We start from the raw sequence: 13,058 nt of genomic DNA, 5'->3' as shown, positions 1-13,058 counted from the left end.
CTCACCTGATGAGGTAGAATAAGTAAAATGCCCCTTGTTTTCTGACTTTCTGGCTCAGTTAATTCCTTTTTTTTCTTGCTCACTTTAGAAAAATATATACTTGAGTGAGATACAACTGGGTAGAAAAGTCTGTGAGACTTTGATCTCCAGTTAAACAGCAAAAAAAATCACAAGTAGAAAGTAGTGCTGTGGTTCAAGTTGGAGAGTGCTTGCCTTGAGCTGAAGAGCTGAGGGAAAGCGCCCAGGCCCAGAGTTTAAGCCTCATGACTGACAAAAAAAAGTAGAGACAGCTGTGACTCAAGTGGTAGAGTACCATCCATGAGTGGAAAAGCTCAGTGCCTCAGCTCTGAGTTTAATTCCCAGCATCAGCACAAAAACAAAAAGAAAATGGATGACATATGGTTGAAATGATAGCATAATTGTGTAGCAATCACTGGGCCCTGGTTTTAGTCTTCAATCCTATAAAAATAAAGTAAATAAAAATATATAGAGGGGCTGCAATCCAAGAGGCAGTTACACTTTCTATCAACAATGTATAAAAGAACAGTTTTTCTATGACCGCACCAACAGGGAGTGTGTAATCAGGTTGATGTTTGCTCTACTCTTAGACATTACCAAATTACCTCATAGGAGAATGTGTATGTGTCCATTTGCAAACCTGTGATGGTATTTTATTTTGTCATAAATATGTTTTTTTTGTGGTATTAGAGTTTGGACTCAGGACCTTAACCTTGCTAGATAGGCACTCTACCACTTGAGACATATCCCCAACCCCTTTTTTTGCTATAGTTATTTTTTCAGATAGTCTTAACACTTAATTCTTGGCCATCCCCAGACCACGATCCTCCTACCTTGGGCCTTCCAAGTAGATAGGATCACAGGTATATGTGCCATCATATCTTGCTTAGTTGTTGAGAAGGAGGGTGTCACTATTTTCCTCACTCCATTGGCCTTGAACCTTGATCCTTCTGATCTCTACCTCCTAACTAGTTGAGATTAAAGGCTTGCGCCTCTGTGGCCAGTTTTGCTACTGATTTCAAGCCTGTTTGTTTTCGAACATTTAGACGTGCATGTTTAATATTGAGTAAAAGCACTGTGTATACTTCTGTCAAATAACCAGCTATGCAGCTGTGTAAGAACTTTGTTACATTGCTTTAGTCTCTCAAACCCTTCTTCTTTCTCTCTCTTTCTCTCTCTCTTATGTACGACCCCTCAACCCCCACCTCTATGCTTCCATTGAACTAAGTGACCCGTTCAAAATTTAAGATGTCCCTGTTTAATGCCTGACAAGCAATGAAGTATTAAAGAGCACTTATTATTTGAAGATTCCAAAATCTTGGCCACCTGTATTCATGTGTAGTAGATGTAACTTATGCTGTACAGTATGAAGTCAGTGAAATGAAGGTCATCACTTACCTTTATTTTAGACTGCTTTTCTAGGTCAAATTCCAACACAGATTCCAAGGACTAGATTCATTTGATTTGGATGCTTTATTGCATCAGTATTTCTTGAAATGTGCAGACCACTGGCTGGGTCCTGGAGATCATTTGTGTATAATATTTTAATGTTTTTGTTACTCATGGTAAAGGGACTTGACATAGATATCTGGGTATTGTTTGTCTTTTGGCATAAACTTTGCAGTCTAATTCAATGTTGACTGGGTTATATTATTACCAGACTAATGAACTACACATAGAGCATACACTACTACTATCCTACCTGTGATACCAAGAAAATGCCTATGTCCTAGGGGAAATCCAATTAGGAGAGGCTGAAAACATTCTTCATGAATCAGAATAGGTTTTATCTGAATTCTTTCCTATAAATAGTATTAGAATCGATTTTTACCATCTCCTTCTTTCCTGAGGGCTAGGCACGTTTCCGCTGGGTTGTACAAATCTTGCAGAGAACAGATGTTTCATGCTGTGGTGATTTGGAAGTTAGTTGATACCAGGAATTGAGCTGGACAGTGCATCATTTACAAAGAATCCAATTTGTCGAGTTTCTGACAGTACCGGATTCCTTTCACATTGGCCAACACGTTTTTCATATTAGCTCTTGGCTAAAGTAAGAGTACAATTTGTTGCTTTATTTTTTGCTGTGACCTTTGCCATCTATTGCAGTGCAATCTGATTTTTCTTGGTGTAAATTGATGTAAATTGATGTACAGATTACACTGTTATCATTCATTGTGAAGGCCATAAATCTGTATTTCTAAGAAATTAACGACCCTTTCCAAGAAACTTTTGCCTTCTAGTCCTTGTGTCCCCTTTTTCTTCTGACTGGCTACATCAAACTTTGTTCTTCCATGGCCACTTGGTTCATTTTCTCCATCTTATCCCTAAGAACATTTGTTTCTGGGTAATTTAAACCATGATTTGGAATGTTAAAAATTGAGAACTGTTAGCCAGATACTAGTGACTCATGCCTGTAATCCTGGCTACTCAGGAGGCTGAGATCTGAGAAATGTGGTTCAATGACAGCCTGGGCAGAAAAGTTGATGAGACTTTTAACTCCAATAAACCACAAAACAAAACGGAAGTAGAACTATGGCTCAAGTGATAGAGTGCTAGCTTTGAGCCAAAGAAGTTCAGAAACAGTGCCAGGGCTGAGTTCAAGCCCCAGGACCAGCATAAAAAAATGGAGAACTGTTATAACATGGGAAAAGTTTGATTCTGTGAGCCTTTGGGTTCACTTTCCTTATAAATTTCCTTATAGTATATGTAAATCAATAACAAAATTTCTTTAGAGAATATATAATCTACCCCTCTTTGGTAGGTAGAGTAATGGCCCCTAAAAGATGTTCATGTCTTAATTCCCAGCGCCTTCTAATATGTTATATAGTAGAAGGGATTTGGGGGCTATATTTAAGTTAGGGCTCTTGAGATAGAGAGAGTGATGATTTGGATCATGGATGTCACCCACAGGTCCTTGTCTTACAAGATTGCTCACCAGCTTGTGGTGCTCTGGGGAACTGGTAGAAACTCTATGAGGTAGAGGTACAGCCTTCCAGGGGATAGCAGAGTTTGGCTGTTCATTTTTTCCTGTTGTTTTCCTTTCCAGCTACCATAAGATGAACAGCTTTCTTGGTCATGCACTCCCCTATGACGTAGTACCTCACCATAACCCCAAAGGCAACTTGGCAAATTGGCCTTTCCCTTTTGTAGCTTGACTATCTCAGGTATTATGTTACAGTGGCTGAAAACAAATAACAAGAGATTAGCCTGGATTATTGAGGTGGCATAATGTCATCATGAGTATGCACGAGAAAGGGAGTAGAGTCATAGTGGGAGAAGGACATATGACAATAGAAGTAGAACAATGTGAGTGTGGTTTATTGTCACAGTAATAGGAAACTAATATATCCTCTTTTGTATGGTCAATTTATGTTTGCTTCAACTATAGTTTGAAAATATATTTCATTTTGTTACAAAATAAAAAAGAGCCATGTCTTCCTCATTTGATTTTCAGAGTAGATTTTTAATATTGCACAGCAGCTAATGTTGCACAGGAGCTACTTGGTAAATCACTTTACGATGTATTTACACAAATCTTATTGTGCTAGGTAGCTGTTTGGCTCTATAACAAATTACCCCTAGAACTTAGTCCCTTTTAATACCAGATGTATTATCTCACAGTGTCTTACAACCTAGCTGTGTCCTCTGGCTCAGATATAATTACCAGGTTATAGTCAAAGTGTCACAGTCATCCTAACCCTGATCTGACAAGGATGCTCACTGAGATTGGAGAAAATGTCTAAGACCCTATTGAGAAAAGTATCTGCCAGGGTCAGGAGTTGTAGTTTGCACTGGGAGATCAGGAAGCCATTGAAAGATTTTTATAAGCAGCGCTATGTTTCTTAAAGCAAGTGTTCTAGTAAGTCAATATAGAAAATCATTTCATGGTAAGATGCATCCTGTTTGCAAGTTACTCTAAAATATTTCAGTAAGAACAATGGCAAATTTATAGAGAAAAATTGCAAATGTAGTAGTGCTTCAAGGGAATCTGGATGGATGGTGTATAGTAGCTTTCTGTAGGATATTTAAGGTTTTCCTTACATGAGATTTTTTTTTTCAAAATAAAATAGCTGGGTGCTGGTGGCTCACACCTGTAATCCTAGCTACTTTAAGAGGCTAAGATATGAGGATCACAGATAGAAGCCAGCATAGGCAGGACAGTTTTTGAGACTCTTTAATTAGCTACCAAAAAGCCAGGAGTGAGCTTTGGCTCAAGTGGTAGAGTACAAGACTTAATCAAAAGAAGCTTAAGGACAGTGCCTAGGCCCTGAGTTCAAGTCTCAAGACTGAAACAATTTTTTAAAAAATAAAGAAAAATAATATGATGTAAGGAGAAGGGGAAAAAGAGGACCGAGAAGCCACACATTAGGTACATAGTGAGTCCAGATGCAAGGACCTCCAAGCAGGCCATTAGGAACCTGGCTTGCTTTAAGATCTGGAAGCCAATGTAATCCAGAATTTGGAGAGAGGTACATTCCTTTCTTAGCTCTATTGCCCTTTCTCCTTTCCTCCCCAAAGCTGAAGTGTTATATATCTAGTGTGTCACCAGGTCATGTGTTTCTATTACTTCCTGTCCATACACATGTATGAAGGATACATGAAAAATTCATTGGAGCAATCAACTCTAAGATTGAGATAGGAAGAAAATTCTTTCGATTAGGCCAAGGAATGTAGGCTGAAGAAAACTGTCCCTAGGGATGTTTGAAAGAGTTAGGAACCTCCTTGGAAATGTGTGCAGATGCCACAGAAAATGATTTATGTATTTAAAAGAAGCATGTGTTCTTTTTATTTTTTTAAAGGAATCTGACATCTCTGGGTTACTTAACTGTCCTAGAGGAGAGAGCAGAAGAAATGAATGCCATTCAACGCAACTCTTGTATTTGTTATTGCCCAAGGGGATAGGAGAGCTTCTGAGATGCAAACAAAACAGTAGCTTGACAATCATATATGTAGAAAGCAAATGTAGAGCATGTGACCTCTAACCAAGCTATAGACATTGCAGAATGGGCTGCGTGCCTATGGCTCACTCCTGTCATCCTAGCTACTCAGGAGGCTGAGATCTGAGGATCACAGTTCAAAGCCAGCCCAGGTAGGAAAGTCCTTGAGACTCTTATTTCCAATGAACCACCAGAAAACCAGAAGTGGTGCTGTGGCTCAAGTGGTAGAGCACTTGCCTTAAACTGAAGAGTTCAGGGGCAGTGCCCAGGCCCAGAGTTCAAGTTCCATGACTGACAAAAAATAAATAAAAATTAAAAAAATAAAAATTGCATAATGGCATTATTTTATGGTGTAGGTCATGTAAGTGAGAGGAAAAGATCCTTTGGCTGACATAGTCCTACTTTTAACAGAACTGCTTGTGCTTAAACACATAGTATGTATTCACAGACGTTGGCAGTTTTTGAAAGCCTCAAGAAACAATGCCTAATGGAATTCAAACAAGGCTCATAGAAGCAAGTGCATATGAGCATCATGCTAAAAGGAGGATTAAAAGGAAAATTTTCCATTACTTCTAATATTGTGCTTCTCAATCAGTAACATAAATTGGTTGTAACTGACAGTTACATAAAATACTTTAAGAAGGAATGGAAATAGATCAATGCACTTAAGAAACTAACTTGGTTGCATCTTTAAGCAAATGTCTGGTCCTTTGGGATATTGTAAAAATATTTTTAAAGAGAAAGAAAACAGACTTAAGCAACATTCCCATATCTTCTTAATTTATGGTAAAGTAGGAGGCAAAGAAGGTACAGGAGCGATAAGATTAGAACACTTAGCATGATACAAAGTAAAAACTCACCCAAGCAACTTAGCGCTTTGAGGTTTTGTCAGATGGGAAATAATTTTTATTAGCTTGAATCTATGAAGAGGGATTGGTTGTATGAAGAATAACTCATCCTTACAATGGATTGCCATACAGTCTTTCCTAAGGAGGAATTACTGCTCCACAGAAAATTCAGAACACTGAGTTTATTCTGGGTTTTAAACAAATATTGTATAGTATATAAAAGAAAAGACTCATAAGGATATAGGTTGACCCATTGTAAAAATGAGATGTACAAGACACTATGTTGAAAATGGACTTTACAACTTGTGGAGAAGAGGGAGGGAAGAGTTGGAGAGGTTGGGAGGGAGGGGATGGTAAGGGAAAACCAAAAGAGGAGGTAACAATGCTCAATAGGAAATGTACTCATTACCTTATTCAGGTAACTGTAACCCCTCTGTACACTATTTTTACAATAAAAACATGCTTTAAATAAATAAATAAGTAAATAAATAGAAAGAAAGATTCTAAACCCATAGATACCAGATTGCTAACAATGTGTATATCAGAGTAAGTAGAAGACTGCTGAAATATTTTCAGTTTCCATGTGTCATGGTTTCCTGTGTCCTTAATATCAAGTGCAACTTTTCTATAATCAGAAATTACTAAAGCCATTTGCACTTTGAAAAAGAGTAGAGCTACAAAGCATGCTGTATAGGCAGAAGAAAACATAGACATTAGAAAACAAGAAAGAAGTGTACTAACAGCGACAACCCATCCAGGCAAGACTTGTGAAATAGACGATTACATTGTTGCTGTATGTTTTCAGCATCTGCCATGACCTTCCTTCCCCAAAGCTGTACAACATGAACACTCTTGTCTTGAACACCCTTGTCTATGCCTTATCTATCTTCCTATCTCCCCACACAAGATCTGTTTATCCTAGATGTTCGATAAATTGTCCCATGCTAAGCTTAAAACACTTACATGAGCTAAGAAAAGTGAGTATGCTGTGAATAAATAAATAAATAAATAAATAAATAAGAAGGCTTATTGAGTAAAATCTCAGAGCATAAAATCCATGGAATAAGGGGATGAAAAAAGATCCTTAGGCAAACACCCACGTGTATTTCTTGAGCCATCCTTCTAGATCTTCTTCACAAGACTCCACAATTAATGATCAATTTTTCAATGATAACTTTTCTTTTGTGCCATTCATGTGTTTCAACCCACCCACTGTCACAACCATATCGATAGAGTGCATTTTTGCACTCTTCGCTCCTGCCCGGATGGCTTTGGTTTACTTTTTATCATGCCATGGATGCTCATGCCGACTCTGTCTAGGGCCTGACCTCCAGCCATGATGTATGTCCTGCACTCCCTTTCCATACCCTTTCCACTCTAGCACATGGAGTGATCAGTCTCATTCTGGGTTGAGCTTGCCATTTCTAGGTTAATGCTTCTCAAGGGAAACAGACCATATCTTCTGATCCATGAGTACACTACCTAAACATTCATGAAATTCAGAGAGTTGGTATTAAGGGTAGGGTAAATGGTATATTGTCACTGGCTCTGAGCCACAGGAATCAGCTGAATAATGTATACTCCTTTCCTTGAAAAATTGTGGAAGCAATTCAGAAAGTTCATAGGCCATCTGAAGCCAATTAATCCCCCAACGATTTTGCATTCTTGCATCTGTAGAATTGATGCATGTTTTACTTTTAGGGTAGGTAAAAAGGAATAATTTCACTGGGAACTAGAATTTAACTATGTATACAAAAGCATGTTTGTAACATTATTCACACATCCAATTACCTGGGTGTACAACACACTGGAGATAAAGCCAGAATGGAGTGCTACAGATAACAATATGATATGAGAACTAGAAGAAATAATTTGTTAATATATTTTTGGTATATAGGTTTGAGGCCAAAGGCAGTAGCTCTTAAATGTTGGGGGCCAAGCTATTTAGATTTAGGAGAGTATTTGTATCTGTGTCTGTGTCTGTCTGTGTCTATGTTGTGTCAGAAGGAGTGGGAGAGAGGATAGGGAGGGAGAGAGATTGTGCGTGTGATTAGGAGGGTATTTGTGTCTGTGTGTCAGAGAGAGAGAGAGACAAAAATAGGAAGATAATATGTAAGTATACATTGTAAATAACTCATAGAACTAGAACATTAAATATGTATATAATGGGAAATAAAAGATTTAATCTCTAAATATTCCTTTTGCTTTTGTTATGCATAAATCAGTGTGTATGCATAGATGTGTGTGTTCATCTTTGGCATGATATACACTAACCTTTTAATATTGCTTGTCACTTTCCAGGGTGGACAAGTTTCATTTATACCATATCAGGAGATGTGTATATTGGTAAGTTCATGGTTTATCATTTTTGGGTTCAATTGCAGTTTAATTGAAATTACCAAAGAATAAAAGATCTATTGAAAGCACTTTAAACAAGTAAATAGTAGGCCTCCAGCCCTTCCCTTTTATTTGTTTTTGTTTTGTGTTTTGGTACCAGTCGTGGAGCTTGAACTCAAAGCCTTGTGTTTTTACTTGGCTTTTTCCACACAAAGTTGGTTCTCTACCACTTGAGCCACGTTTCCTAATCAGCCCTCTCTTCATCCCAGGAACATAGCACACCAGGGCAGGGTGCCTTAGAGCTCTGAGGATGTTCAGTGAGGAGGCATGAGGAAAGTACACAGACAAAAGACTCAGGCTTCCTGGTGTATGCTGACAGCTCATTAAGAGGCCAGCAACTCTGTCCTGATAAAAGGACAGAGCTTCAGTGTGCTCTAGTTAGAGTAGGAAGTGAGGTAGATAACCTCTGCTCAAGGTTAGAAGGCTGGCAGAACTATGTCTTTAAACCAAATATTCTCCCAAATAGTTGGAGAGAATTTGAATAGTTGTTGATTTAAACCATTGTACCCATTAGCCAATAATTTCCTGAGACTTTTCTCCTGGATTTAACAGTTTGAATTTACTCTTAATATGGTTTAAATGGACTTGATTCCTCTTTCTTGGAATAGCATTTCAATTATAGGTCAAAAGCAACAAGTATTTATGTTAACATTCAAGAAAGTATCAAAAAGACCTCGCAGTAGGACTTTAAGTCCCTATGCACACAACATTAAAATGTTAACTATCTGGAAGAGATAATGTTATCGCTTGGTTTTTATGATCTTCTGAAAAGCCTGAAACTCACATAAAATTTTATAAAAACAGGAAAAAAATTACATAAGCAACACCCCTAATTTATGATTTCAAGAGCAATAAAATAATCTGCATGAATGGAAAGTAATGAAAAAACACATAAAATCTAAGGTGGTAAGGGTTTCAGAAGTGTTTATGTAGAATTAGAAAATGTGTGGGGCTTCTGGGCATTTACCCAAATGACCACAAACGAGGCTATACTAAAGCTACCAGCACAACTATGTTTATCGCAGCATTAGTCACCATAGCTAAGATATGGAACCAACCCAGATGCCCCTCAGTAGATGAATGGATCAAGAAAATGTGGTTCAGATGTATGTGTGTGTGTGTGTGTGTGTGTGTGTGTGTGATTGAATTCCATGCTTCCATCAGAAAGAATGGCACCTCCCCATTTGTAAGGAAATGGAAAGACTTGGAAAAAATCATATTAAGTAAAGTAAGCCAGACCCAAAGAAACACAGGTCCATGGTTTCCCTTATTTGCAATAATTAGTATACATTTAGGATAATCTTAGCAGATGAGCAGAGTAGCTCAATAGCTATGACCATATAAATGAGGCTAAGCAAAATGAACTCCAAGCCATAGACATGAGAGGTTTTTCTTTGTTGTTGTTTTTAATGTACTGTGTAATTTCTTGTTTCTTTGGTGTGTTCTTCCCCCTATGGGTTATACCCTGTTATCACTGCATTTGGGTATTGTATATACACGTATCTGAGTTAGGGAAGGGAAGGGGAACAACAGAATGGTGAGACAAAGGACAAGGGGAACCAATGCATACGACTCATAAGACAATATGTTGGAAATTATCTGTTCATCTTGCGGGGCGGGGGATTGGGTGGGGAGGGAAAGTGGGGGAAAAATGAGGGAGGAAGTAACAAGTTTGACCAGAAATGTACTTATTACCTTACTTATGTAACTGTAACCCCTCTGTACATCACCTTGACAATTTAAAAAATGTGTGCAGGAGAGGAGCAAACATTGTATAAAGGTCCAGATAATGAATATTTCCATCTCTGTGGACCATGCAGTGTTGATTGCCATCACTTGCCTTTCCTATATAATCCCAAAGCAGCTACAAATAAACATGAACAAGTAGCCAAGCTATTCCAATAAAACGTTTTGTGAGTTTGATGTATTTTTCATGTCCCATGAAATACTATTTAAAATTTTTTCAACCACTTCAACAAAGTAAAGACTTTCTTAGTCTGAGCTCTCTACAAAAATCTCACAACTAGTTTTGACCTCAATGACATTGAGTAGAGGATAGAGGGGAGAAAGTACAATAAGTAATCATCATCCAAACCTGTATCACTTTATTTTCTAACAGACTTTTAGTCCCAGAAGTTAATAAGTGGAAAGTGGGACAATCTTTATTGTAAAAGAGACTTATCCATCCACTTTTGGTTTTTTTTTTGAAGATCAAACTGTCATGATTTATTCAACCTTTATTCCACACAGCAAGTATGTAATGTAAACACTGATGCATGAAATAAAACCCAAGGGTTAAGAAGGCAAATGAATTGAACAACACCATGGCTTCACTGTTGCTTCCTGATTTCATTTGTAGCATGAATCACGTAGTTAAATAGGTTGGAATAACTGAGGGCAACATTCAGACTTACAGACACACCAGCAAGTTTCTGCTATCCAACAATGTGATTCAGAACATCTCTCTGCTGCAAAATGAACACTAAAGCTGAGCATATGTCCATTTACTCAAAGCATTTCATGTAGAAGCAGAAGAATAGATGAACACGTGATCTTTGCTTGCCTATGGAGGTAAAGGTTTAACTGTGCCTCATTTAACCAGATTAAAACCATCTGGGACAGGCCAGAAGACCATACAATCACCGTGATTTCTTAATTCAATAGATACCAGGGAAATACAAAACACAACAGAGGATTGCTTCTGGTATCTCATGCTACAGAATCACATTGGGGATTCAGAGCTGTTTCCCAGAACTCCAGACCAGGAAAAACGACTTAAATAAATGGTTCTGATCAAGAACCACCTTGATTTAAAGCCCAAGAGTCTGCCTCTGACATTCAATTTGGTAATAAACAGTTTGGCCTGCATTTTTCCTTGATTATCCCAAGAGATTAAAAGTACCTGTGTTTGATTTTTTTTATCAGAGGACATTGAAAATATATGCCTACCACATAGTCCCAGCCACTTGTTTTTCTTGAAGTGAGACTGGATTTTCTTGAGTCATCTCTGGTCACAGGCCTCGTCCTCCCTTGTGATCATAGCTCTAAGTGCAAAAAACATCTGGCAGGAGATATGGTTGCAGCCTGTAGCCTTGGAGCAAAGTTAAATCCGTTCAATACAAACTGGACCATGGAGCAAATTCAGCTCAGAAAACTGTTCTCTTAGGATTCTAACTAATGAGCAACAAGCCAAATGACCTCATTTGAATTTTATCTCCTTCCTTTCCAACCCACCTGCTAATAGGGGTGTTGATGAGAATAAGAAAAGGGCAAGAACTAAGCCCCAGAAGTAAAGAAATGACAAAACATCTATTGAATATGTACTGACTTCACATGTCTAGAGAGAATTGGGAAAACACTTGCTGAGTTTACTGTGTCATTTTAATTTTGCTTATAAAACTAGAATGACAGGAGCTGATAAACAAGTAATTGTCTTTTTAAAAATGTCCAGCAACCTCTGTTCTATTAAAAGTTGATGACATATAATTAGTGAGTTGGACTGGAATAAATAGACTGCAAACTTGGTTGAAAGAAATTTCTGGACAGGCTGAATAAAATGGAAATCGATGAGAGTCATTGAAAAGATTGACACAGGAAGTAAGTGAAACTTTGCATGATGGACAATGCCAGTCAGCTAACTGGTTGCAAGGGCATTCGAATACTTTCAATTCAAGGTAACACAGTGGGACCATGTAACTGTCTTGTAATAATAGCATGAAGAAAAGAAGTTAACAGAGCAGAAACGAGTAAATTCAACATTTTCTTACTGAAAAGTAATACTCATTTGAGATTCATTTGAAAGTACTTATTTTATGCCTTTCCAAAGTCTTTGTAGATTTTTATACATTTGCTTTTTTCAACAATGGAGAACCTGCTAAGTTGGTGGTTCAATGACAGAAGCCATTCATAGACATCTTGTATGGAGGCAGAAAGTTCTTTGACCATCCCTCACCTGGAGTACATGCAGCATATGTTAAAAAAAATTAAAGAGGGGCTGGGAAGGTGGCTCAGTGGTAGAGTGCTTGCCTTGCATGCATGAGAACCTGGGTTCCATTACTCAGCAAAACATAAGCAGTAAAAGCCAGATGTGGCACTGTGGCTCAAGTGGTAGAGTGCTGGCCTTGAGCTGAAATGCTGAGGAACAGTGGCCAGGCCCAGAGTTCAAGCTCCACTACTGGCAAAAAAAAAAAAAAAGCAAGTGCCAGTGGCTCACACATGTAATCCTAGCTACTCAGGAGGCTGAGTTCTGAGGATCACAGTTCAAGCCCAGACCAGGCAGGAAAGTCCATAAGACCCTTATCTCCAGTTAACCAGCAAAAAGCCTGAAATGGAGCTGTGAGTCAAATGGTAGAATGCCAGCCTTGAGCAAAAAAGCAAAAGGATAACACTCAGGCCCAAAGTTCAAGCCCCAGTACTGGCACAAAAAATTAAAATGCAAAGAAAAACAATGTAATCATGAAACTAATATATCCTACGGATAATAATTACTTAATCCATTCCATGAAGTTAAGAAAATAACGCTACATATCAACACTACAAATCAATGCAAAGAGCAAAAGAATATAGCTTGTCAGTTTGAATACCAGTCTCCTTAAAGGACCAATACCAATATATGGTTGGTACTTAAAACTGTATTTAACAATCTGAAAATATAATCTGTTATGATTGAAATGAAATGGCAGTACATTGTTTACACTTACTAAAATCAGTAGTTATTCATGCTTAGTTTGCACTCAACTTTTATGTTTGTGATTCTGAGTTTGACAGTCATTGGATCTTACAGGTAGCATCCTTCCTGTAACACACGTAGGCTTACCAAAAAGTCCTTTTTAATTCCTTCCCACCTACTAAACCCACC

The 13,058-nt window shown here is 38.0% G+C and overlaps 1 protein-coding gene across 2 annotated transcripts in view; it reads left to right on the top strand.

Annotated features, from left to right (window-relative positions):
- Positions 1-13,058, top strand: part of Pir (pirin (iron-binding nuclear protein)) — a 72,082-nt gene that overhangs the window by 44,130 nt on the left and 14,894 nt on the right. For both annotated transcript variants that reach the window (XM_013032123.1, XM_013032121.1), the window contains exon 7: positions 8,105-8,149. In XM_013032123.1, coding sequence (XP_012887577.1) covers positions 8,105-8,149 — 45 coding nt within the window. The remainder of the gene's footprint in view (positions 1-8,104; positions 8,150-13,058) is intronic.

This window comes from Dipodomys ordii, unplaced genomic scaffold, assembly GCF_000151885.1.
Source record: "Dipodomys ordii isolate 6190 unplaced genomic scaffold, Dord_2.0 Scaffold150, whole genome shotgun sequence".
Lineage (NCBI taxonomy): Eukaryota > Metazoa > Chordata > Mammalia > Rodentia > Heteromyidae > Dipodomys > Dipodomys ordii.
This window is presented reverse-complemented; position numbering and strand designations above follow the sequence as displayed.